Source organism: Pipra filicauda, unplaced genomic scaffold, assembly GCF_003945595.2.
Source record: "Pipra filicauda isolate LSUMZ 115617 unplaced genomic scaffold, ASM394559v2 scaffold95_size2449627_pilon, whole genome shotgun sequence".
NCBI lineage: Eukaryota > Metazoa > Chordata > Aves > Passeriformes > Pipridae > Pipra > Pipra filicauda.
Window position 1 is genome coordinate 1,482,945 of NW_024105153.1, and position 25,455 is coordinate 1,508,399.

A 25,455-nucleotide genomic window follows, 5' to 3' on the forward strand; every position below is an offset into this window, starting at 1 on the left:
TTAAAGAATGAAGTGCACATCAGCAATGGCACTGCGGTTCAGCAACCTGGCAGGTGATGGGACCGTGTCATTAATATCTCCTCACTGAAGATTAAATACAGTATTATCATCACAGAGTTAAAAGTTTGCGTACCTTTGGTAAAAGGCTAAAAGATCACAAATGGCAAACTAACTTGCTGATGTCTTTTATAGCATTTAATCTCTGAACACTGAAAAAAACATCTAAATACTGGCTCCATGTACCTAATATTTCCTGGGTAGTTCGGTACTTCCTTCTGAATGAGCCCTAATATATTTGTTGTCTTAACTGTGTATAAACCTCAAGTGCTCTTTTCATAGAAGTGTTTACTATTGCATTTAAATCCTAGCATAATAGACTTAAAAGAGATCTTCTCTGCTGCTAGGGCACATGAAGAGCATCTTTAGTCACATCAGACCAGCTGTTTTCTCAAATTGAAACCTAGAAAGGTTAGTCAATTATTTATTTTTCTTAAGCCAGTGTCTCTCTTGTGGTTTCTGGTCATTAGCTCTGGCCTTGTATCTTGACTGCCCACTTTCTCCTTCTTTATTCATGTCACTGTTAAAAAGTTTCACTTAATGTCGCACACATTGGCACAGTGTATAGTTCAAACAGCCACACTTGCTCCCTTCTTCTTTGGCACAGCTTTGGATGTTTGCTCTGTAACTCTCCAGCATAGCTACAGAGACAAAAGGGAGCCTGCAATCTGAGTAACCCCAACAGCTGTAGCTGAAGGGAGATGTCAGGTTCTTGAGTCACTTGGTATCTGAGTTGCCCCCTCCTTCCCCAAGCCACCTGAGAAGTGGTTGTTCCAGTTCATCTGCTCTTGGGAGCCAAACATGTACCCGCTCCTGTCTTCTATGCTGCCAAATTCCTTATCGCTGCTTTATCCCACGGTCTCTTCTGGCCCCTCCTGACTCTCTCAACCCTGTCCTTAAAAACACGCCACCCCTGAAGCCCCAAGGTACACTTACATACACATCCCTGAGGAGTGCTGTGTTACAGTCCTCTTATGGGGAAGAAAGCCCCAGTATTTAGGCAGGATAAAACCTGTACTACAAAGATCCGATGCTGGTCACACCTGGGGGAGCTCTAGCACTGAGTTACCTCCTGAAAATCTGTTCTGACTGGTGACAGAACAAATTCTCCTTACCCTTCTCAAAAGGGAGCTAGTAATTCCTGATTCAATTAAGAAGGTGATGGTAGGACACCATCTCCTGCTAGGCATCAGAAGTTCTTACAGAGCTTTCCTATTCTAGATAACAGTACAACCCCCCATTTTTCCAGGTAATTTCATTTTACAGCAGGGAAATGGACTCTGCTGATGTCTTTATGCACAAAGGGATTTATATGCCTATTGGATTTCATGTATTCTCTGAGGAGGTAAACAGAGACTAGTGTCCAAGGGAAAAACAGCAGGTCAACAAAGTCACAGCATGAAACTGCAAGACACTACATGAATACAGATGGGTCTCAAGCACAAGAGTATTTCTGTGACTACATTGGCTGTTCTGAAGACCTGCTCTTTCCTCCACAGAGCTAACACGTACAGACAGGGCTGCAGGCCAAGCACAAAGCCCCACAGCTAGGTTGTGTTGTGGTTATTCAGCAGACACCCCAGGGCAGATGATGGGACAAACGCTGCCCACTGAAAATACATATTGGCAAAACTGTGAAATCACAGCTCTTCAAACATCATAATCACTTGCATACACTCTGGATTCAGCTAGGCCTTAGACTCCTAATATGTTACACAATCTCTCTGTATGTTTTTTTTCTATTGTACAGAACTTTATTTGTAATATAAGGCAGGAAGACACAGAGTCAATCTCTCAGGGATCGTGGCCCGCGTAGAATTTGGACAGAAAGTCTTTAGGTTGCGGGGTTTCCGTCTCATGGAAATACCTCATGACGTGAGTCCTCTGCTTCCATACATGAATGGTTTCTTGAAGCTCCATTTTCCCCTGAGCACAGACAGAAGAATTTTAGACCAGTTCTCAGTTAGAGCCCAAGTCTAACCTTACAGCAGCATGAAAGTTATTTCAATGCACTGAGAAACACCTAAGTAAAAAACAGCTGCATCAGCAGTTCTGTACTCCTACAGACTGCTTGTATCACCTACACTGTGACACAAATATGCTGTTTCTGCCTTGTGACTTGACGTCTCTGCAGTATAGCTTCCCAGCCCTGTGAAACAGGCAAAGGATCTTGCCTCCTTCTTAAAAGCTGCATTGTTTCTCTCATGACCAGCACCTCCCATAAAATTCTACATAACATTCCTAATTTTCAAGTACCTCTATTGAATTTGTTTGAAAAGCAGCACATTACCTGTAAAAGTAAGCAGAACTACTACCAAGTGCTTAGCACCAGTATCAGTGCCACAGAGATATTAAACTTAACTTCTTCATGACTCCACTCTATTGTACTGGTTTTGTAGGATGGCAGCACAGAGTAAAATGAGACTGCCTGGAATTGTCATCAACCGTACTACCTAGGATTTTATTTCCAGATTTTTCTCATCATGTAAAGACAGAGTAACTGTCTTGAAATGCATGAAATATAACAGGTGAGCATGGCAGTCCTTGGTTGGAAGCTTTCTAAGGCATTAGAACTGCAGAGGTCAGTTACTGTGGCTCATTTAAAGATCTGCAAACCAGAACCAGTGCCCTGAGTGACAGAAATCTGTATTCAAGCCACTGGGACTTACGTGCATTAAGACTCTGTTCCTCTGCTTGCTAAAGCAGCATGATCCCTGATCAACAGGTTTGCTGACATAGGTAAACCAATACGACTGCAAGAGACAACCCCTCCATAGCCCAAGCTGTTTGTACCTTAATAACCAGCATGTCTATCACCCGTGGATCCCTAATGTGGGCGTTCTTCATGAACATCTCCCGCACCTTGTTACGCCCCTGTTTCACCGTGATGTCCAGCTGGTACAGGTGTACTACAAGAAACAACACCCACTGCGGTCATCCACATCGCTTCGCGTTTTCCCCACCGGCGGCGTTCAACTCAACCCTCCAAAACGCTACCCGGCCGCTCGTTCAGGCGCAGCCCGCCGGTTTCACCAATGTCATTAAGGCCGTTCCGACCTTGAGCACGCGCGGCAAGCTCCGCGCCCCTCACCCACCCGCGTTGGGCACCTCGCGGTACCACGCCCGGTACAGCTCCCTGACGCGCCGCTTCGCCTCGCCCAGGTCCCGGCTGAAGATCGGCTTCACCGCGGCCGACAGCGCTCCCTTGCCCGCCACCGCCATCTTGCTGCCGCCACCGCCCTGCTACCGCCCTCGGGAACACCCACGGCGCGGCAGAGCTCCTATTGGTCGGCTGTACTGCCACTCCGCCCGGCCAGCCGACGATCTCCCATCGGATTGGTCGGAGGAAACGCCAATCAGCGCTGTTTGCGAGGGGAGGACCACGCCGGATGGGCGGGGCTGCACCGTGTCCCGCCTCCCGGGGCTGTGGGGCCCGACCCCTCAGAGCCGGCACCTCCCTCAGGGCCGCGCTGGGGCTGCGTTATGGAATTATGTATTTGTTGCCTTTGACCCCAGACGTCACACCGGCTGTTTTCTGTCAGTGCACTATTGCGTGTTAGAAAGACAGTCCTAGTCCAGCTGTACGTACGTTTTTATCCAAATACACGAGTGCTGGGATCCTCACTGAAGTTAAGTTCATGCCAACCTTCTCTTTAAATGCACTCGTGTGTGCTGGTCACTACAAACCCAAAAGCGTTCAGTACAGTGTCATTGAACTGACTAGAAAAATAACGCTGAAAGGATCTTTAAAGACACAGTTGCGGTGCTAGGGGTAAGGAGAGAAATGCCAAGTGAGCGTCTGAGGCTGGGGCACAGCAGGACCGAGGCAACCACAAAGAGGAGAGATGAGAAAGAAGATTTCACATCACTTTTATTATTTCAGATTTTTTTTGAGATTAAAAGCATGAAATACAAATCTTAGCATGGAGTACTAATCTTAACAACTGCATTAATAAGGATTCGCATAGTTCAGTAGCTTTCATAGCTTCCAAAATTACCATTAGAAAGATAGATATAAAGGTGTCCACACACTCAGTTTCAGGTATTTATTATTTTTTTTAGTGGTGGTTATACACAGAAGCTCCTTTATGTTATGGTCCTTTCAGCCATGTGGTTAAAAGGCAGCTACTACTAATCTAAATATCAACATATTTTAACACCGTGCAAAACAATTTGTCAGGAATATTGCAGGAAGAAAAAGAAAGGTAGTTCTGAAGTCTATGGCCATACAGTTTCAAACAGTATAACTCCATCCCTTTGTGAGTTCCAAACCTGCCCAAGAGCTGACTTTAAGTAATGCTAAAAAAACCCCAAAACAGTTATCAGGAGCTAGTTAGAGGAAATGATAAATCTAAACACCAGGATTTCTCTTGAAATGTACTTATAGAAATTGCTGTATTTCACAAATGACCTGCTTCTGTGGCTGACACATCATATGGATTATTTATGTATTCCTTGGTATTTACTCCTACTGGAGGATTAGCGCGACATAAGGGTTGTCAGGATTAAAACTTACTTTCTTTGGGACTATAAATGAAAACAATGCAATATCTGTGCAATAGATAGGAGTATGTAATAAACAGGAAGGAACAAAGGAGACGTGTGTTGGATGGTAAAATTTTTCAGGAGCACTGCTCTGAAACTGCATTTAAATGTCACTTTGTTGGAGCTGAAGCTCTCGCCCTGCCCACCAGCAGCATCAGCCAAATCAGCTGACCATCCCTTGTTTTTTCAGGAACCAAGCCAGAGCTGGGCTCCCCTGGGCACCAGGCAGAGGCACACACTGCTGCACGCAGGAGAGGCAGAGCATGGCTGGATAGGCAGTGGGGCTAACAGTAGTACCTTACAGGTTTTTCCTAGTCGTTTTTTGCTTCCAGAATCAGCAAGACCTCAGGGTTGTCTTTTACCCAGGATATCCTTGTATTTCTGTAAAGTAACTCAGGGCTAATAATTCTTTCAGAAGCTGCGTGTTCAGTGAACTGCTTCTGCAACCGATGAGAGCCCAAAGTACAGCAGAGCTGGCTGATTAGGCAAAAATGTCCTTACAAACTTGATTGCCATTACTAACTTCATATAGCTGTTTGATTCAAGATCCAGAACCAGAATTAAGATAAACGAGATATTGGGCTAGATCCTCACTTTACACAGCTGTGGACATTTTTTTGACTTGAGAGGTCTTAAGTGGAGCCCAGCATGAGCCTGCCTAGACCTGCAATGTTTCTGATAAAGTTTGTATTGCTGATGCTCTGTGAGTGAAAGGAGAGTGGTGTGCACTTATCTTGGGACAGCTTGCAACAGGTATGGGTGTGGGGAGTTTGTGAGAGCAAAGTGACCATCCTCCCGTGGCCTGGGCTGGTCCTCAGGGAGCACAAAGGTAAATTTCTGCAGGAGAGTGGTAAAGAAAAGAAAGAGCTCCATTCTGGCCAGCTGTTCTCCCAGGCAGACACGGCGACCTGCAAGAGAGGGAGTAGAAAGTGTCCATCAAAAAGGGCATTAATCCATGCTGGAATCACTGTGGGGAGAGCAGATCACCCTCCTGCTGTGCCTCTGACTTGCAGCTGGATACTCCCCTCAGATTTACCTGCTGAGAAGGGCAGGAAGGCATCTGGTTTCACAAACTGCCCGTTTACATCCAGGAAGTGTTCAGGGTAAAACTCATTTGGTTTCTCCCAGACTGTCTCATCCTTCAGCACAGAAGACAAGTTGGTGATGATTGTCGTCCCCTGCACTCCACAAGAGGAAACAACTTATGTGAGAACAGCAGCATTATCTTGGCACAATGGATCAGTGCTGGTCCCTGTGTCTCCCATCTAATAGCAACCATCATTCAGTGCCTCAGCATAAGGCACCCATCTCCACTTCTGCATCTTATTTAAAGCAGAGGTAAAGCAGGGCACTTTTCCAGTGATATATGGTGCCTACCCTACACTCTGAAGTATCTGAACTTTTGCAGTTTGTATCCTTACAGAGGCTGTTGAATGCAAATGCCAATTTCATGGTTACGCAGTGGAAACAGCCTCTACTTCTCAGATCCTCCTGGACTTGTTTTATAGTTGCAGAGAAGAAGCTGACTGACAGACTTCAAAGCCCAGCTTTCGCAGGGGCCATGGAAAATTGCAAAGCTTTCCTGTTTCACATGTCAACATTCTAAGCCAGAGGAGATACTGCAAGGGTACCAAAAAAAAAACTAAAAAAAATAATCCCAGACTTGAATTCTGCCAGTGCTGCCAGGGCAGCTGCCTGTCACGGTGGAAGTGGTCTGAATGTCAGTGGCATTTGAATAGCTTCAGAGGTTAGAATTTTAAATACTACCATCTTAGGCAAGCCAGTAAGCTGGTGCTGTGTGCCTCCAGAGAGCCTGTTAGGCTGTTAGGCTCCTTCCAACACAGGCAGTGAATGTCACGGCTCATGGAGAGGAAGGGAAACCTTTGCACTGAGCTGCCACTGCAGTTGGGTTCCCATATAACCAGTGTAAACCTAGAGCACAGATATGACCCTCTGCCTGGATTTAGCATGTCAAAATGTCCTACTTTAGTGCTCGTCAGTGACTGTAATTGGGTCTGGAAGTGCAACACTGCAGAGTTGCATGGGGTCACCCACACCCCATGCCTGGTGTCTGCACAAGGAGAGGATGTTGTATTGCTTATCTGGTCACGGTCACCTTGGGAATAAAGAAGCCTTGCAACTCGGTGTCCCGGTACGTCATGTGAGGTAGTCCAACAGGAATAATATCCCCATAGCGTTGCACTTCATGGATCACAGCATTAGTGTAAGGCATGCTCACTTGGTCCTTCATGGTGGGGGGTCTCTCTCTGCCAATCACCTTATCAATCTCTGCTTGGACCTTACCTGGAAGCAGAACAGATAAGGAATTAGAGGACACTTAGACAAAAGGGCCTGGCACAAGCTGAAGGAAGATTGGCAGCATGAGATTGTAGGCACTGGGTGAGAGCGGGACAAGCAATTAGTGAAAGAAACAGGAACTAGATGGGGAGGCATTTTTCAGTTGCTCGGTGACATCTGTATAACTATTCTTTGAGCATAGTGTCTTTAAAAGGTCCCTTACCCCTACCTTACCCCTCCTCTATGCAGCTGGAAGGGTACCTGGCCATGCAGCATCAGAGAATTTGAACCGATCAGCATCTACTCCAAATACTGGAAAGAGGGTATGCTGACCACTGCAAGTCCCCAGCCTTCAAAATGAAGGTGAGAGCGAACTTGCCTTTCCAATTTGTCTTTTTTATCAGGGTTTCACCTCTGCCAGAACAGCTGTTTGGGAAGTGTTTCTCCTGGCTTCTGCTAGACCAACAATCGCCAAAGCTGTTCCTTTTTTCAGGAACCAAGCCAGAGCTGGGCTCTCCTGGGCACCAGGCAGAGGCAAAACCTCCAAATCATGGAGAGAAGGTATTCAGCCTCCTTGCAGAAAAACGCAGGTTGAAGGGAAGAGGCCACACCTCTGCCTGTTTCTGACTTACTCTGTATTTCTGGGTGGAGAAGCATATACAGCAACGCCCACCGAAGAGTGGTGGTGGTGGTCTCAGAACCAGCTCCAAACAAGTCTGCAGCCACCAGACGAAGGTTGTTATAGTGGAAACCGTTTTCTTCAGCTTCCTTACCCTGTGGAGAGAAAACAAGTGGGAAATTGGAGCTGGGGTATTTGCTAGCTGAGAATACCATTGTCCAAAGAAGTCCTGAGAAGCACTAGATCCATTTTTCAGTGGGACAGTAGAGCACAACACAGGCAATGGTCTGAGCATGAGTGATGTACTTCGCAACCCTGTTATCTCCTGTATTTGAAGGTCCTCAACCACCTCCCATATCCTGAGAGATGAAAGCTACACCTGCCTTCAGGACAGGAGTGAACACTTTGTGCTCTCATCTCAAACACACAGCAGGCCCCTGCCGCTAGCCATAACATCCTCCCCCAGAGGAGTAGGAACAGTTATCCAGGTTTGGTCAGATCATAAAACCCACACAGTAGAGAGGAGGCTGCATTAATGTGGCTAATGCAAAATTAACATTATTTTAAGGGAGTTATTCCTAGCTATGCATTCATTACAGATTCTCTCTGCTTCTGCCCTGATATTTTCTTACAATTGAAAAAAAAAAAAAATGAGGGTATTATTGCTGCCTATTAAGTCTGCAACACCACTTTCAGCAAAACTGGTCTCTCATCCAAATGCTAATTGAGCTCAAATTTGTTAGCATATGAGATATGACAAGCTCTCTGCATGAGTTCATCTTCTTGTCTTTTCTAATCCTCTTTATACTCTCCCTTCCTAGGGACTAGCTTCTGTTAAGTTATTCAGTATATTTTGATGCTGTTGTAATATGGATAGCAATTAATAAGGCATTTAAGACTCAACTGTTATTTCAACAAAAGATTTCATGCAAGGGAGCTCTGGGACTGACCCGACCAAAGTTAACTCAGGGGAGGGATTTATCAGACTGGCTTATCAGGGGATCCTAGTGAAAAAAAGAGAGCTGTGACAAGAGGCAGCACGATCAGGCTCATATCCACCCCCAGATAGTACTGCTCAGTGCAGAGTAACGTAGGTCATGTTGCTCTGCCTGTGCAAGCTGGGGAGGCCAATGCATGGGGGAGGTCACCGACACCCCTGGCATGGCAGGGTTTGTTATGCAGAGCAGCAGTGTAGCCTGAGCACTCAGATGGTGGAAGCGATTCGCAAGCAGAATTTGCTAATACTGCTCATCTGACGCTCAAAATTTAGTGAATCCATGTGCAGAAACACGGGGTGGATGGATGGGCTGATGGAAGTACCTTTGATTTTATACTGACTTTGTGCCTCAGTGAATCGAAGGAAAGACTCCTTTTAATTTCAGTGAAGTTCAGATTTAGGCCTTCCTCTGATATGTCGGGAACTAGTTCTTAGCAAGCAATTCAAAGACACATATCCGTCTTTTCAAGTCATTACTTGGTTTAAAGACAGGCTACAGACTGGGCAATGACACCAAAAAGCCAGTCTGTTGCTGCAGTTTTGTAACTGTGATTATGAGACATCAGTCATCAAGGCACTGACATTACAAAGAATCTTGCATGTTAACTTGTTTTCTGTTGCAAACTTAGAAATATTAGTGAATTCTCAATCGTTGCCTTTTAAAAGCCTTCAAAATGGTGTAGGCTGGAAAGAAGGAAGTTGCTAGACTCTGAGGGGAATGCGAAGGTAGAAAATGGCAACAAGAACATCAGCAGACAATATGACGTCTCAAGACAGTAAAGGAAGTTACAGCATGAAGAACATCTTTCCTATCAAGATATAACATGGAATGAAAAAGTAGGAAATTAGTTGGTAAGAGATTTTAAACAACTCTATGAAGAAAGTCAGCTTCTATGAACAAGCTTAAACAGCCAGAGGAACTGCCCCTGGACCTGCTGGTGTCACCCTACCTTCTCCATTTCCTTTAAAAATGCATCCGTGAGATCTCGGGTGTAAGCAGGGTTCCAGGTCTCCCTGTGCTTATCTATGAGCACATCAATGAAGTCCATGAAAGCCTTTTGGCTTTGAAAGATTTTCTGTGCCAGTCCAGGGATGCGCACCAAAACGGGCACCACGTTAAGAAGCTGGGGTGTGAGAACCAGAAAGAGAGAGAAAGAGAGAGAAGAAATTATGTGATACAAAAAAGAAAAATTATGAAAACACAATGCTCTCAATCAACAGAGGGCAGCTTCTTACAGCTCTCAGTCTACCTGAGGAAGGAATCCAGTTTCTTCTTTCAGGAAATTTTCAAAGAAACTTAAGAGTTTGTGGAATGTCTCATCATTGTAGTCGAAACGCTCTCCAAAGACAATGGTGCAGATCACGTTGCAGACTGCATTATTTACAGGAGCATGAACATTGAAAGAATGACCTGAAAATGGAAATGGAGACCAAGCAATGAAGCTCAGCAACACCAAGCTGTTGGACCTCAGCTGTCAGTAGCAAGAATACACAAATGCCTCCTTGATGCCTTCAAGAGAAAAAGCCCTCAAACCACTCAAAGTACAAATGCATCATACTAAGTGAAGATCATCTCATCTCTTACTAATATTTGGTTGATCTGTGTTTAAAGGAGAAAACTCCCCAGAAAAGCTGAGTTGTAGCCTTGTTCTGTGACTTGACAGGTAACATATTGTGTCTAGATGACAGGCGATGTGCTGTGAACTCTGAGCTGCACTTCTATTGCATGTGATAACGTCAGTATGTTCCACTAAACTTCATAAAGGTAACAGTTAACCAGCTCTGGGAATAATTCTATTTTACCTCTCTATTTCTAATTTCCTATTTGTTTCCTCTTTCAAATGGATTAGTGTTACAGTAGCCACACTGTGTAAAGTAGAAGTGGCTCCAAGGAATTCATATAGACTAGAAACACTGCATTTTCTTGGGAAGAGAGCACTGCATGCAAACATGAGTGGCTTTAGTAATACTTCTCTTTGCATCGCTGTATTGCCTTTTTCTGTGATTTCCCCATCCTTGTGGATGTGACAAACCTTCTTTAGACTTGAATGTTGAACAAAGAAATCCAGCTTCCTCAACCACTCGCTCTTCCAAGGATTTCTTTCCCATCCCAAAGTTCCTCAAAGTAGAGAGCGTGAATTTCCTTAGCTCCTTCCAGCCATGCCCGTATCTTGCCAAAACAATACCTGGAATTATGGATGAGCAAGAAATGTCAGGACATGTCACTTGTACATCAAGAAAAGTTTGCTAGACAATAGCAATTGTGAGTTTGGAGGTACAGGTCTGTGTGGATAAATGAAAGAGTCTGATCTTATACAGCTTCTTCATACAGCAATTCTGAATATGGATTACTGCACCTTCTAATGCCTGTGCATGGCTAGCAAAGGTGAAGGGGGGATTCAATGGGAGCAACAAGGGCTGCTAAGGATAAAGGAATCACCCCTCCAAACCATTCAGCATTGCACCCTTAGCTTGTGTGAACTGGGTAGCAGCTTGTGCAACCACACAGGAGCTGAGGATGAGACGTGGGCAGAATGCTGGATAATACTCTCTCAGATGAAAGTTTCCATATTTTTTTGTGACAGCAACTTGCATACAGCGCTGTTATGTGCAAGTCGTTGTTGTTGCATAAGCATGTTGTTTTACATAAGCACGGTAAGCACTAATCGCTGGGTGTCAGGAGCTGGCAAGAAAGTTGTACCACAGGTAGTGTCCTAACACTGCTGCAGAGGTGTGTGCTCACACCTGGAGCTGTACTACAACCACTAAGGGGAGCCCCCATCTCATCAAATCCGATTTTGTCACCACCAGAGAGTGGCAGATGTACAAGGAGATTGATCCTGAGGACATGAGAAGGTGGCACCATGCTAAGAAAATCTTCCATTTCAATCCTACTTGTGCTAGTACCAGCAAGGAATGCCTATTTTCAAGGGACTTGCCTTCAGATTTCTTTCCGTAGCCCAAGTGTTCATATATTGGCAAGTATGGCCGATCAGCAAAGTCCTCTGACTTGTGGACAAGGGCTTCCTTCACTGCTTTATATCCATTCAGCACTACCACGTTGGTCCAGCAGTTCTGGAGATTGTAGATGTTTCCAAACTTCTTCTGAAGCTGCCAAGATAAAAAGTATGTCCCTGAAAATGAGCTGAATGTAACATCAGAAATATCACCATATCCTTTCTTAGGGCCTTTACTATTTTGTGATTTTTTGAGGTGCTTTTATTCAGAAATCTTCAGCTGATCTTTGACCTTTGTCTTTGCAGTGCAACAGCTCAGTGCCAAACAGCAGCTGGAGCAGGGATCAATGCTCCATGAGTGGAAAAATTTAGAGTACATCTATCCTGGTGTACAAACTGTTGCCATGAACATTGTGCAAGTATTTTGGATTTTGTCAAGGACCTTTTTGGGGATTTTCAAAGGCTGCAAGTTCAACAATTAATTATTTCCTAATATTTGTATTTACTTTGATCTGAAAGACTAGGTAAGTTTTTAGTCTACTTCTGCTGAAGGAAATATTAATGATTAGGTGATATGTAATTTTTTTTAAAATATGCATTTATTCCTAAAGATCTACCCAGAGCCAGGTTTCCAGAAACATGGTAGGAAAAGGCAATTCCACACTGGAGTTTTAGGTCAACTTTCTCCCTAAAAGGAGTGTACACATCCAGTATGACTGGTGACTGGCACACACCCTACATCTGCTGTGACCTGTAAGAGACATCATGCTGACAGCAGGATGAGAGCACAGGTAATCCTGTCAGCCATGCACTCACCGTGGGATCTGACCTCGGAGCTGTCTCCTCCAGGTAGACAAGCCCTTTAACTGGACGTAGACTCCTGGGAAGGCAGGTCAAAGCTCCCCCGCTAGTCAGGAACACTGAACAAAGCACTCAGGAGCATGTTGTCCAAAGACATGCAATAGTAGTGATGCCCCACAGTTTAATTTTTCTTTTTTTTTGGTGTTTTTTTGTTGTTGTTTTGGTTTGGGGGGGTTTTATTTTTTTGGTTTTGGTTTGTTTTTTTTTTTTGTTTAAAAACTAGGAGTCTTCATTTCTGCACTGTAGCATTGCAAGGAGTCAAAGTACTTATTTGCAGTAGGGTTGAAAAGTGAATTAGCATTTCACTGGCACTAGAAATACATAATTAAAAGTGATTACTGGTCAAGATTGTGGTTAGCATGTCCCTGACGTGATATGACTTGAAAATGGTACGCTTTTGGACTGCACGCAAGCAAATAATACAAATGCTATATTTAGTATCTCCATTTGGCAGGTTTTGGACAGACAGCTGAACAGCGCTGTCCTAGAAAAGAGGACTTTAGAGTTTGCAAGCTGAAGCACAAAACCCCCATGGTTTATCTGCTGCAAGCTGTGCTGTGCTTTTCCTTTGAGAAAAGCTAAGCCCTGACTTTGAATAGGAATGCTACCGAGATTTTGGGCATTGCTGCTGGGGCAAATCCCACACGCTGATCTCTTTAACTGAAACTGTCACATCCCTGTCACAGGCATGCTTCAGTAACTCACATGAAAGTTTGCCATTCCGCAGCCTCATTCTCAGCCCAGATATTTGTTTGTCTTCCCTCGTTTGTACCTCTCCCTGTTCCTTTGCCCCCAAATCTGCCCACGTGGTAGGTTGGTGGCCAGCTCTACAGCATCACCTATCACTGGGGGCACAACAGCTCACACAGAGGTGGGGAGATGGAGGTTGGTGAGGTGGTGTGTGATTATTGTTAATCTATGAGGGCCAAGTCAGTGTCCTTAAGCAGTGACTTGCTTCATCCTGGACTTTGGAGAGGACATTGCCCTTCGACTCTGTGCAAGATTAGGTCGTGCCAGGGTGTACCCCACCCCTCCTGGTCATGTGAGAGGGGCACTTCATTGTGGGGGCTGCCACTCACCTGTTTGAAGGAGTGGGCAGGGTTGTGGAAGTCAACAGAGAGCATGGTCCCGATGAATGGCAGAGACACTGGGCCTGGTGGGTAATGGCTCCACTTCTTCCTGCGCTTCATGAAGTCAAGCAGTAAAGTAAAGACTGTAAGAAAAACTCCCAGCACAGAGATGTTGCTCCAGAGGGATGACAGCTGGGACCCCAGCCACAGGAACAATGCCATTTCGTAGCCTGTCTACTCCTTTGTCTTCCTCTTTGGACACAAGACTCCTTCTGCTTTCTTTTGCCTTCTCTTCTCTTCCGTTTCTGACCTTTTAATATGGGACTTGGCTCGAACTCGAAGCTCCTCCTCTGCTCAGCTCAGCCCTAGGGGAGTGGTATAAGGGTCACCCCTCCTCCTTCTCCTCCTCTTCCTCCAAAGCCTTTTTGTCGCTGCCAAAGGAAGCAGCTCCTGCCAATAGTGCCGTCCGTCTGTGGGAGAGAACTCGCTGAGGTCCAGGTGTTTGGGCACCCTCTCCGACAGCCAAGATGGGATCACAGTTCACAACATGCAACCAGTTTTGCTGCATTCTCATGGGGCGATTTGGAAAGAGTTTATTTAATTCTGTGTCACCTTCTTGCTAGTACAGGCAAGTCAAGGGAGAGGCAGCTTCTAAACACAGATCACCCAGGTTTCTGTTTGCAGAGCTGAGGATTGGTTTCATTGGACCTTGAGAAAGCTCGGGTTAGGTCAAACATTCACTTACAGAAATTACTTGTCACAGAAATTAGCCTAAAACAGTGACCTGAGACTTTAAAAATCATTTATGTTTCTGGGATTAACAGTCTTTATCCAACTCCAAAAGTCAGTCAGCATGATGAGCTTGGCTTTTGTAGTACACAGATCAGCTACAAAGGGAGAAAGCAATATATTATAAGGAGCCTCAAATTTCCAGCCTTTGTGGCAGCAGTAATGCAAACACAATTATGGAGTTAGTCAAAGTATTTCCTAAAGCAGCAGAGCTGTGTGCTCCTGGCATCTCTGCCGTTGGAGATCAATAAACCTTGCTCTTAGGACAGTTAGTTCTAGATAAAAAGAAGCAGTAAAGCCATCACAGCTTGATCTGTTATCTCAGTGTGATCAGAGGAAAACTCTTAATGGAGAAATTGCTGCAGCAGCAATGGAGAGCTCAGAATGCAAAGTTATGCACCTGCAGAGGCTGTGCAGGCAGCTCTGCTGTGCACCCAGGGCCTCAAGATGCCCCTTTCCCTGGGAGGCACCTCGTGTGCTGAGGTCACCTCGCTGGAGTCTACAACACAATCCTGTTTTGAAAGTATCATGACTCAGGGTTCACCTCAAGTAGCTGTAAACAAACATATGTGGCACAGGAAACAATGGGGGGAACTACCAACCCCCACACAACTGAAGAATTGTGATTTCTTTTGTGTTACAGAGACATGCTGGGATAGTTCACATGCCTGGAAAGCTGCCACAGGTGACCATAGTCTCTTCAGGAAGGACAGGCTGGAAATGGTGAGGAGTGTGTTGTGCAGAGGAGGGCCCAGAGCTTTGCCGTGGGACAGTTGATGGGCCAGTCGAGTGCCTATGGGCAAGGAGAAGGTGGCAAAGCTCCACAAGCAGTGTTGTGCCAGGCACTCACTACAGACTTCTTGACTGAGGAAAGTTAATAGAGCCATCTCACACGATCGCAGGCCATAGCACTAACTCATGGTGTGCTTCAACTGGAGGAGCTGCAAGGTCAGGCACAATCCAGGTGGTTTCTGGAGCATGCTGAAGACAATTTCTTGACACAGGTGATTGATGGGACAACTAGAGGAGATGCTGTACTGGGTTTGCTGCTCAAGAAAAAGGAAGAATTGGTCCAGGACGTGATGGTCAAGGATAAGTTTGCCTGCAACAACCACGAAACTGTGAACTACTAAATCCTGCAAGAAGTCAGGAGGAAAAATAGCCTTCAGGAGAGCAGATTTCATCTCATTCAGTGATCCGTTTGACAGGATACCAGAGGGAGTTGCCCTGGAGAGTAAAAGGGCCTAGGAGAGCTGGTAGTTCTTCACAGGCAGTTTTCTCAAAGCGTGAGAGCAGTGCATGTCATTTATTACCTTGACACTGTCGAAGCCTTTAACACCATTTTCCACACTATGCTTATAGCTAAATCAGTGAGATACAGACTGGCAAAGTAGATGATAAAGTGGGTGGATGATTGTTAGGCTATGGGGCTCAAAGAGTTGGGATCAGCAGTACAGAGTCCAGCTGGTGGATGATCACTAGTGACATCCATAGGTATCTATACTGAGGCTGATAAAGTTTAAAATATTAACAACATGGCTGATGGGACAGAGATCACTCTCGGCAAGTACAGCCTGGGAGAGCTAACAAGAGCTGAAGTATGTTTGCAGAGTAGCCTGTGAGTTTGTTGGCTTTTGAGTACCCAAAATGTTTCAAACAGCTCTACTGTGAGATCTCAGGAGACAGAGCTGTGACAGTCCTCTACTCGGTGGACTGGCTTGAGCAGGAGATGGTTGAATGCTAAAAGGTGATCAAGGACTTCCTCCCACACTGATTTTCATGACTCATGCACTCAGATGACAAAAGATGGGAAATGTGGTCCAAAGAACATCAGGGGACATCTCCTGATCACCCCATCAGTAAAAGGAAGTTACGTTGCCTGTTTCACTTTATTTTGAGCTCCACCTTTATGAACTTCAGCTGAAAAATATCCGTCTGGGTCCTTTCCATTCTTCTTACCTTGACTAGAGCCAAAGGCTGTTGGACTCCCATCACTTACCTGCAGGCTCTAAGAAGGATTGTTGATTGGAATTCAGGAATAAAACATCACCCTCAAAGGCCATCAGAAGAGGAAATCTCCAGCTGCTCTGATTCCTATGGATCAACCTTGACAATAAGGCAACAAAGCTGGAACCTGAAGAAGGCACAAGCTTAAGAAAAAAAAAAATATTACATAGACACACACCTCCCAATTTACACCTTTCCAAAAGGTCTCTGGGTAAATGATCTTTATCCCTTTCAGACCGCAGGATAGACAGCTTCTTCTGCTTAGTGCTAGTACCAAGGACTGCCATTTCTGCAAAGGACTGGAGCAACTGTTATAGCTTTGGTGATTTCAAAAGAACAATTTTCAAAGCAACCAAAAAACGATAGACAACAAATCTTTTTCTGAGAAAGAGAAAAGGGTAATTATCCTTCTGAAGAATGAAAGATGTTCATTTGCATTTCTTTTCAATAAAGTAATATTTTGAGCAATTTTCAAGTCACGGAAAAAATCCTCCTAATCCATACATATTAATTTTAGCTAGCTGTTGCCCTGCTGTGCTGGGTGCATGTCTTTGACTGTGAGGAGTCAATTAAGAGACGAGCTAAGTGAAATTACAGAACTTGCATGCAGACATCACCATTCTTTGGCTGGAGAACCTGCATTACAAACAGAAAGGCAGCTTTGAGAAAAAACTTATTGCAAAACAAAGCATCAAGAAGTAAGGTAAAGCAAGAGTTGCCTTTTTTTAATGCAATTTTAATTAAGCCTTTTTGTCCATATAGTCCATAAGATCATTTTTAATGATGATGTCATGTTATATGTCCTCTTTGAAGGACCTTCTCTTTATTCAGTGCACAGAATAGATGATCTCTTGCTAATCTTGTTTTAATTACACTATTTGACTTCAAAGCCTGTTTTGCCACCTGCTGTTCACACCCTGTCCATAAGGGTGTTTTAGATGGGCTTTTCCACAGTGATCATCAAGTGACTGCATGGGTTTGGAGTAGGCAGAGCAGACAGTCTTTTGTACCTACAGGATTCCTCGCAGGTGCTGCCAGTGGAGGCAAATGACCTTCTAAGTGTTTGTACCAAATAGGAAAAGCCTAGAAGCTGCCACACACAGGACCCGTGCCCAGCTCCCAGCTGAGGTTGCAAGTGGCTTCTGCAGATCTTCCTGCAGAATCACAACTTTGGCACACTGGACATGAAGGTCACAGATTAGTGCCTGTTTATGAAAACTGCTGTTTCAGTAATTACCCAGCATCACATACTCATTTCTTCATAGAAGTGGGGTGAAAATCTGTCAATGTCCAAAGAAACACCCTTCCCTTCTTCTTGCTTCAATACTGGAGCCAGCCAGGAAGCACTGTACAGATAGCATGAATATTTCCTTGAGCTTTCAGAAAATTTTCATCAAATCCCAGCAGGTTGACTGCTTTCCCCCTAGCACCATTAGATAGACTCAAACCTCAGCAATGTTTCATTCTGGAGGAGCAAAGCCTCTTGGAACAGCATTGGTCAGCGTGAAGCCTGCTGCTTTTATTCCCTGGCTGTCCATCTCTCAGCCTACAGCAGAGCTGGGTCTGATGAAGACCCCAGAAACCTTTCCTCTTTGGTGGCCTCATCTGAGCCCAGAAAACATGGCCTCCCACTCAGTTCCAGACTTTTTTGGTCTTTTCTCCACCTCCTTTTTTCTGCCCACCATCTCTCTTTTGCCTGTTTTGCCTTCACTTGGACAGCCTCTCCTCCTGACCGTTTCAGTGCTGGAAGGGGCAAGAGGTGCACAGAGGAGACCAGCTTCACACTTGTCATTTACCCTTGCCAGCCTCTGGCAGCCAGCAACAACCACCACCTGCTTTGTTCAGACATCTTGGGGGAATTTTAGATGAAAAACTGAGAACTCTATCAAGCACACGCAAACTGGGTTTTCTAGTGCTTGTAACGTAGCCAAGTTTGAGCACAGTTTTAGAGAGCTGGTGCAATGTGTCTTCCTAACACAAAGCTGCCTCCTGCCAAATTTTGCATGTAATGCTTCAAAGCATTAAACTGAGAACGGAAAATATCACCAGAAATTTTTCTAATGGGTTAGGAGAAGGTCAGATAAACAATGGATTTCTAAGAACGATGTCAGCCATTAGAAAGGGATCAACAAATTTTTGGCTGAATGTTTCCAAACAAATTTAGCCTGAGGCACAACCTCGACTCAGGAAATCTTAGTCTCTGCTGGTTCCTTGTGATTTTCTTGGCCTTCAGAGGGGGAGGTTTAAACATTGGGTACTTCTGCATCCTTAAGACGGACTGTGCTAACAGCTTGTTCATAATAAAGCAGTCAGAAGAACTGAAATAGCCAAGTCTTTCATAGTTACTGTTACTATGACTTACTGCCAACCTTCCCACATTGCAAAGAAATCTGTTCTTCAGGCTTTTCTTCCTTAAATTCCCCATGGCTTCCTACCCTTTTTCCTATATCAGTCACAGCAGTTCACTTATCACTAAGTGGAATTGCAGTTGGACTTTGCTTCCTTCATCCATCCCTTCCCATGCTATCCCCATACACGTCTCTTGCTCTTAAAGAGCAATGACTCTGAACTTGGTACTGAAAGCAGGGCAGGTCTTGGGCCCCATCTTTCCACCCAGAGAGACAACTCTGTGCTGGTGCCGTAAGATGTTGAGGAGCCAGGCTCTAGCAACTACTGTGAGCAGTTGGGCAGCGTGACCTGTGCAGTTGCTGCAGGTGTCAACATCTGGATGAATAAAGCAGCCACACAGATGAAGTCGTTCCCAGACAAGCCGCAGACAGTAAGGTCTGAAGAATGGAAATTGTAAGAGCAGAATGGCTTTATTATGACTTGATATTTCACAGAATTGAGGTGATAGAGGACTGAGCTCACACCTATATGTAACGCTGCCCGGTGAGGGTTTTGCCAGTTCAGCAAGTGACTGGCCAAGGCTAGTCATGGACCCTAACCCCAGCATCCTCGTCATGTTAACTGGGGTTAAAGCAGAAATCAAAACAAGTTAGCTTGGTTTTAGTCACTACATTCAAGTTCAGGTTCTCCTACAGGCCTTAATTCCTCAGGCTAAAATGTTCCCACTGTTACCTTAACCCGAGTTAGCCAAACGGAGCTCAGCACATGCAATTTCTAACCCCAGCATGGAGAGGTAACGAACCAAGGTGCTGTTTGGCACAAGCTGTGGTACCAGCACTGGTCTAAAATGCCTCCTGAAGATTCTGTTAAACCTCTGTGATGTGGCTGAGCTCTGGGAAGATGCCTGCTCGTTCAGAAAATGACTGGCAGCAGTCTTGACTCACACTCTCTCGTGAAACTGTCGGAAAAATATGGCTTACGCCCCCAATACCACAGGCTGTTGATTTGTCTCAGCTGCTGGTTTTGCTTATTAAGCTTCTTGGGAGCTGTGAATATATTGCTTTTCTTTTCATTTTTGGTTCGGTACTGATACCTTGGGGTTTTGCTTTGCTGTAATGAGAGCATCCAGGGGAATTTTGGACACAGCTCCTGGCTAAAATCCTGTTATTAATTTTTTTTCATAAGAGATGCATTTAAATCCATATGGGGAAATTCATTCTACTTTCCTGAAGTGTGAGATCAGTGTGACACCTTTGAAAATAATAGTGTGATTAAATCCGGGTTTTGGAAGCCAGACAGACAAAAGCATCTTGGATTAGTTTCTGCCATTGATTTGCCCTGTGAGTTAGAGACAAGCACTCAGCTGGCTGCTGGCTCCGTTTCCTTGCTTGCAAAATGTGTTTAATGGAGCTGTTTACCCAGTTGTGATAACGAATCTACAAATCTTGGTGCAAAGGACGTTAATGAGCACCGATACCATAATTATTACAAAGCAAAGAGGGGGTTGCCAAAGATCTCAGAATAGATATTAAAATAGATAAAGAGCTAATTTGAAGACTCGCTTTTGTTCCAGGAAGTGTCTAGCTATGATCTTTTTCTTCTGGCAGAGGGAGTATTTCGCAGAGAGCATTTTGCTGCTGTTTCCATGCATTGGAAGGATAGTCAGGATGCTGTTTTTTCATAGTTAGGTACTCAATTCAGTTATTTATGAATCAAAATAAAAAGGGAAGCTAATCTGACTAAAATGAGAATTGCATTTTTCTGATGTGCTTATGGCTCTCAGGAGTAGACAGAAAAACCTTGGGTGATGTCTCCTCATAGGCAAGTCAGATTTCTCTCTTTTTTCACTCTAAGCTCATTAGCCTGTTTCTGATGGTTGCCGAACATCCCTGGCTTCCTAGGAAAGCATTCAGAACAGCGTGTGCTCAGCACATCTCAGAAAGGGGAGATGAAGGGAGGCATTACTTCTGAAGCATACTTGCTGTTAAAATTTCCTTACAGTCCGTGGAGGTAGAAGTGACTATCTCTCTTCACATCACCTTCCTGCTGGCTTGGTGGCTGTGATTGCTCCAATGGCAAGAGTAAAAATATTCCTGTTCTGGGAAAGTGGTGCATTATCTACTTTGTTATTTAAGCGTGTGCTCAGAGTGATGCCACAGCAGTTTTTTGGTGCATGCTGTTAGCTCCTGCCTCATTCAAGTTACACAGACATTTTCAATACTGTGAGCATGTGCTGTCACTCAGCAAAGGACCCCTTTTCTCCCCTTCTGCCACCACATTTGCACAGCTGTTTAGCACGGAGAAACTTTTGTTAGCTGACCTGTCAGTGTATAACAAGGTGTGCAGACATGAGCCTCTCAAACCCGGTCTTTTTATGTGTTTGCCTTAAGGCCAGGTCTGGCAGACATAGCAGGTTCTACAGAAAGAGTAGAACCATGCCTAGTCTGGGGCCCTGCTGTATCTGTCTCTACAGAGCGACAATAGCAGGTATCTGCTCCTTGTGAGGTTAAGACTAAACTGCAAGGGAACTAAAGCACAGGGCATCAAACATAGTACCCACCCGAGTGAACTGAGCCCAGGCACTTTTGCCCACCTGGGTTCAGACTGCCAATGCAAGGCAGGCAGCCCACTCTCCGTGGTACCAGCAAAAAACTTGCAGGCAGAAGTGACACCGAAGCTTTTCCGGCTTTAAAAGACAGTGAATGCAGGTCCAGTGTACTTTCATGAACCTGGATGTTTTCTGTAGCTATTTATTAACCTCACACAGCCCCAGGACAGGCATTTGCTGCTGCATGGCCGAACAGATGCAGGTGGTGGGAGGTACCTGCACGCGTGGCATGTCATGGGCACGTGTGAGTCACATGGCAGGGACAACGCTGGGAACATGGTTCCCACTGCCACAGTAAAAGTGACATGAGTCCAGCTGGCACCCCACAAACGGAGAGCTTTCCATCCCTGCAATGGGCTGTCAGCAGGCTGCCAACGGATCCTCCTCCAACCACTAAAAATGATGTGGCTTCTCCCGGCAGTCTGCGAAAACCAAAAGACACCTCTAGCTTTGTTCACTAACAAATCGGAACAAATCCCAACAATCTCAACACTCCTGTCTTACTCACAGGCACCTGAGGAGCTTTGAGGAGCAGGAATTAATGACAAGACGGAGAAAAAATACTGGCTGATAGAGAAATCCAAGGAGAGGAGGGAAGAAATGGTAAAGACAGCACAGTCTGAACAGCAGACTGTCACTGGCAATGGCACATGTAGTAACAGGCCAGACCTAACGGCAGAGGAAGATGTGGCTGCTGCTCCCTGGGTACAAATTGACAATTTTTCTGTCAAGCAATTAATGATCTCCTGAATTCTGCCCTTTGCTCAGCAGTCCATTAAGGCAGTAGAAGATGATGAGCGGAAGAACTTACAGCAGTTCTGTTAAGAAACTATAAATAACTTTAACACTAAAAATAAAATGCACATTTGTCCCAGCGCTTTTTGTCTAAATTATATTAATGCACTAAACTGAAAATACTCAAACATATAATTTTGATGATCTAAACCCTCTGTTAATCATTTCTGAGAGCATAATGTGCTTGTTGTTAGAGCACAGAGTTTATTATTTTGCTATTTTCATAAATAACGCAGCATCAAGCTCTTGTTAGCAATTTTTCATGATTTTATCTTCACTTTTTCTGTCAGTATAAACAATGGCTTGAATACAAGTCAGTGTTTAGAAGTTTTTCTCAGTGTGCTGGAAACAGAAGATTGTTGTGTGTCACTATGACAGTGAAATGGGTTGTTTATATTTGATTTCTGTGTGATGCTCCTAATGATAGTTCATGCTTCACAAATCTGAATGTGCATTGGAAATCAGAACGTGTATTTTAATTTTTTTTATGAATAGGAAACCCACAAATAACTTTTGGTTTGAAATAGTGGCTGAGTCATGCTTACAGTTCGATTAATAACAGTGGTGGCACATGGAGTGAAATAGAAATCAGAAATAATGAAAGTGCAGGCAAGATCTTACTACAGAGTGTTTAGCTGCTCGGTTACCCTTGGAGCTCTATCCCAAATGATCTGTAGGTTACTTTTGCCAATAGTACTTGCTACACTCTCATAGCAAACATACATAACAAGCTTATTTCTCTGTGCTCATTTGTAATTGTGGTTTTGCATCATCAACAAAAATACCCCCACTCTTTTACCCAGGAGGTATCCATGAGCAGTGATCTTTCCACAGGAAGGAAGAAGGATCAGAAGTGATGGCTGCAAGGGAAACTGAAAAGGAAAGTATTTTCTTTGTGGTTTTTAAGCTGACTGAATGGATTCTGAAAGACATCACACTGCCATGCTGCGGGTGGTGAGTGGCAGAGAAATGAATGTGGGAAGCACCGGGGCCTGCTCCGCTCCTTATCATGGCAAAACACCAAGCTCCTCGATATAACCAACCTCCCCACCTGCAGAGAAGCAGCAGCTTCCTAAACCTGCTGACTCCCAGGTCCCCAGGGGATGGCTCTGTGGCGCCTGCAGCTCAGAGCAAGGTGTTGCTAAGCACCAAAACATGCAGGGCTGAGCTAGCCATGAAAAATGAATGCTTTTGTGGTAACAGTACTTTAAAACTTTATGTTGGGTTGCTTAAAAAAAACCATGAAAACCTGGAAATTTTCAAAGCCACACCACAGATGGAGATGACAAATCTTAATTTTCCCATGGACTGAATACAGGCACTATGTATGTGAGTTAGCACTTTTCTGCAGCTCCCTTCTCATTTGTGTTACTCCAGATAAGACAAATTGACTCATATCCAGAAAGAGAGAAAGTCTAAAACAAGTCCTCAATTATTTATTTACTTTATTACTCCTTATTGCCTATTCCAGAGTCCAGAGCTTTTTGAATTATCTTCACTCTGTTTTGAACTACGACCTAATTTCTGGGGTGGCCTTTGCACTCAGGACTAAAAATTCAGCAACTATTTCTAATTTTCCCTGTTTTCCTGTGCAAGTCTCATAAATTTGATAGTGAAGGGCACCTCCTGTGCTGACAACTTTGTGGCAGATGGATCCCACCACCCACACGGACCTGTGGAAACAGAATCCACATGAGTCTGTACAAGCACACCTTGATGCTTGTGGTGCCAGAGGGAAGAGGGGTAGAGGAAAAAGCTGCCAACCCAGCCAAGCTGACTTCTGTGGTCTCTGCTGTGAGCCTGAGAGCTGCCACTGATCACACTGTCTTCTCCTGGCTGGTTGCTCTGGGGAAGTGTCTACAGACCCTCAGGGCAGTACCCACTCTCAGTGTCACACAGTGCACAAATTTTCAGCTGGGAGCACAGCAGGCACGGAAAGGCTGCAGATCACACACTAAGCCAATGAACAACAAAATTTGCCACCAAAAAGCATTCGGAGAGCAAATGCAATGTGCGAACTCATTCACACCTCTTATTTGTTGCTGAGAGCTGGTGAAAACCAGCATCAAGCCCTACCTCTCAACAGGGGGAGCAGGCAGGCAGGCAGACATGCTGCCACCCCCGCCAGAAAGGGGTGCTGTAAAAACCTCCTCTGACAGAGAAACTTTCATCTTCTGCCTCATCTGCTCTGACTCTGCCCTGCAGATTACAAAGGGTGGTTTCTCATCAGCCTACAAAATCAGGAGATGCACACAAAAACTTGGCTGAAACCCCGCTATACTTTTCTATGAAAGCTAGCGGAGCAACCACAAGGCTCAGCGAGCGCGGGGGAACGGCTTTATGTCATCCTTCAAATGCTATGGACGGCCTTTGGCCAGTCCCAGCTCCGCAACCTCTGTCCCCCCGGAGTTAGTGCACGGGCTTTGCTGGAGCGTGAATTCAGAGCCTTAAGGTGGCAGCACCAGACAGCCCTCAGGGCTCTGCCCCGGAGAGCAGCTCCGGGCGGGCCGGGGGGTCGGCACGGGCAGAAACACCAGGGCTGGGAGGCGGCAGCGGCTGAAGGGTGGGCAGGTGAGCAGGCAGAGGAAGGTGCGGAGAGATCGGGCTGTGAGAAGGAAAGGCACCCAACAGGACAGAGTGGATTTTGTACCGCGTAGGATTAGGTGAGGTGGGCTGAGACCTGCGGTTTCTACGCAAGGCTGAGATGGTTCACCAGCCTGAGTGTGCCCGTGCTGGCAGGGATGGAAGCCACCGCCATCTGACATGCTCCGCGATGAGCATGGCCTGGGGATTCGGTCCCGCCTCCCTCAAGCGGGCTAGGCTTGACCAGAGTCAGGCTGAAGACCTCTGGTCTCCAGAGCGCCAACCAAATGTCAGGTTTGCTGGAAAGCAGGAAAAAAAGCAAGCAGGGAACTAGCAGGAAGTTTAATTTAGAAGAAATAAGGCCTTGAAGACAGAGGCTCTGGTACCTCTCCCAAAGGCTTCACAAAGGCAGTGATCTGCACTCCTCTTTCCTCCTGGCTGTGGAGGGGGGATCGTGGCTCAGTTCCCTGCAGGAACAGGGTCCAGAATAACCACCTGCTGCTGCCGCAACTCCTCGAGCTAGTCTGGACAGCTCTGCAGGTGTGCTGGATTTCAAGATTAAAACCACTGCTAAGTACACAGCCTGACTGCCCTAACGTGTCACACCACCATGAACTGCTGCATTTATAGGCAGGGTGGAGTCAGATTCATCACCGAATGGCATGGCAGGGCGACAGGGCAAGAGGCAAGTCAAAAGCTGCAGCAATGGGAATTGAGACTAGATACAAGGAGGAATTGCTGCTCCAGGAGAACAGCTCAGTAGTACAGGAATGGGATCCCAGAAAGGGTGTGGAGTACTCACCCTGAAGGTTTTCAAAACTTGACTATCCAAAGCCTTGAACAACCTGCTATAGTTCAGAGGCTGGCCTTCACAGAGCCACCACATCGGATGAGAGACCTGGTGCCTTCCAGTCTATTCT

At 45.3% G+C, this 25,455-nt stretch overlaps 2 protein-coding genes across 2 annotated transcripts; both read right to left on the reverse strand.

Annotated features, from left to right (window-relative positions):
* Positions 1-1,782: 1,782 nt before the first annotated feature.
* Positions 1,783-3,430, reverse strand: NDUFA6 (NADH:ubiquinone oxidoreductase subunit A6). The gene is made up of 3 exons (XM_027722646.2): positions 3,153-3,430; positions 2,851-2,966; positions 1,783-1,983 (listed from the first exon to the last, which is right to left on the reverse strand). Exons 1-3 carry the CDS (start codon positions 3,277-3,279, stop codon positions 1,852-1,854), a joined length of 375 nt encoding a protein of 124 aa, XP_027578447.1. The 5' UTR covers positions 3,280-3,430; the 3' UTR covers positions 1,783-1,851.
* Positions 3,431-3,910: 480 nt separating this feature from the next.
* LOC113988755 (cytochrome P450 2D17) lies at positions 3,911-13,742 on the reverse strand. Its single transcript, XM_027722636.2, has 9 exons — positions 13,414-13,742; positions 11,456-11,627; positions 10,550-10,702; positions 9,767-9,927; positions 9,467-9,640; positions 7,533-7,674; positions 6,719-6,906; positions 5,639-5,780; positions 3,911-5,510 (listed from the first exon to the last, which is right to left on the reverse strand). Exons 1-9 carry the CDS (start codon positions 13,624-13,626, stop codon positions 5,332-5,334), a joined length of 1,524 nt encoding a protein of 507 aa, XP_027578437.2. The 5' UTR covers positions 13,627-13,742; the 3' UTR covers positions 3,911-5,331.
* Positions 13,743-25,455: the final 11,713 nt, after the last annotated feature.

Coding starts and splice junctions, on each gene's coding strand:
- NDUFA6 (XM_027722646.2), bottom strand. CDS start 3,279: ATGGCGGTGGCGGGCAAGGGAGCGCTGTCGGCCGCGGTGAAGCCGATC. Junction 2,967..3,152: donor CCGCGAGGTGCCCAACGCGG/GTGGGTGAGGGG, acceptor TGTTTCTTGTAG/TACACCTGTACCAGCTGGAC. Junction 1,984..2,850: donor TAGACATGCTGGTTATTAAG/GTACAAACAGCT, acceptor GTCTGTGCTCAG/GGGAAAATGGAGCTTCAAGA.
- LOC113988755 (XM_027722636.2), bottom strand. CDS start 13,626: ATGGCATTGTTCCTGTGGCTGGGGTCCCAGCTGTCATCCCTCTGGAGC. Junction 11,628..13,413: donor CTGCCCACTCCTTCAAACAG/GTGAGTGGCAGC, acceptor TTATCTTGGCAG/CTTCAGAAGAAGTTTGGAAA. Junction 7,675..9,466: donor TTTTAAAGGAAATGGAGAAG/GTAGGGTGACAC, acceptor TTCTCTCCACAG/GGTAAGGAAGCTGAAGAAAA.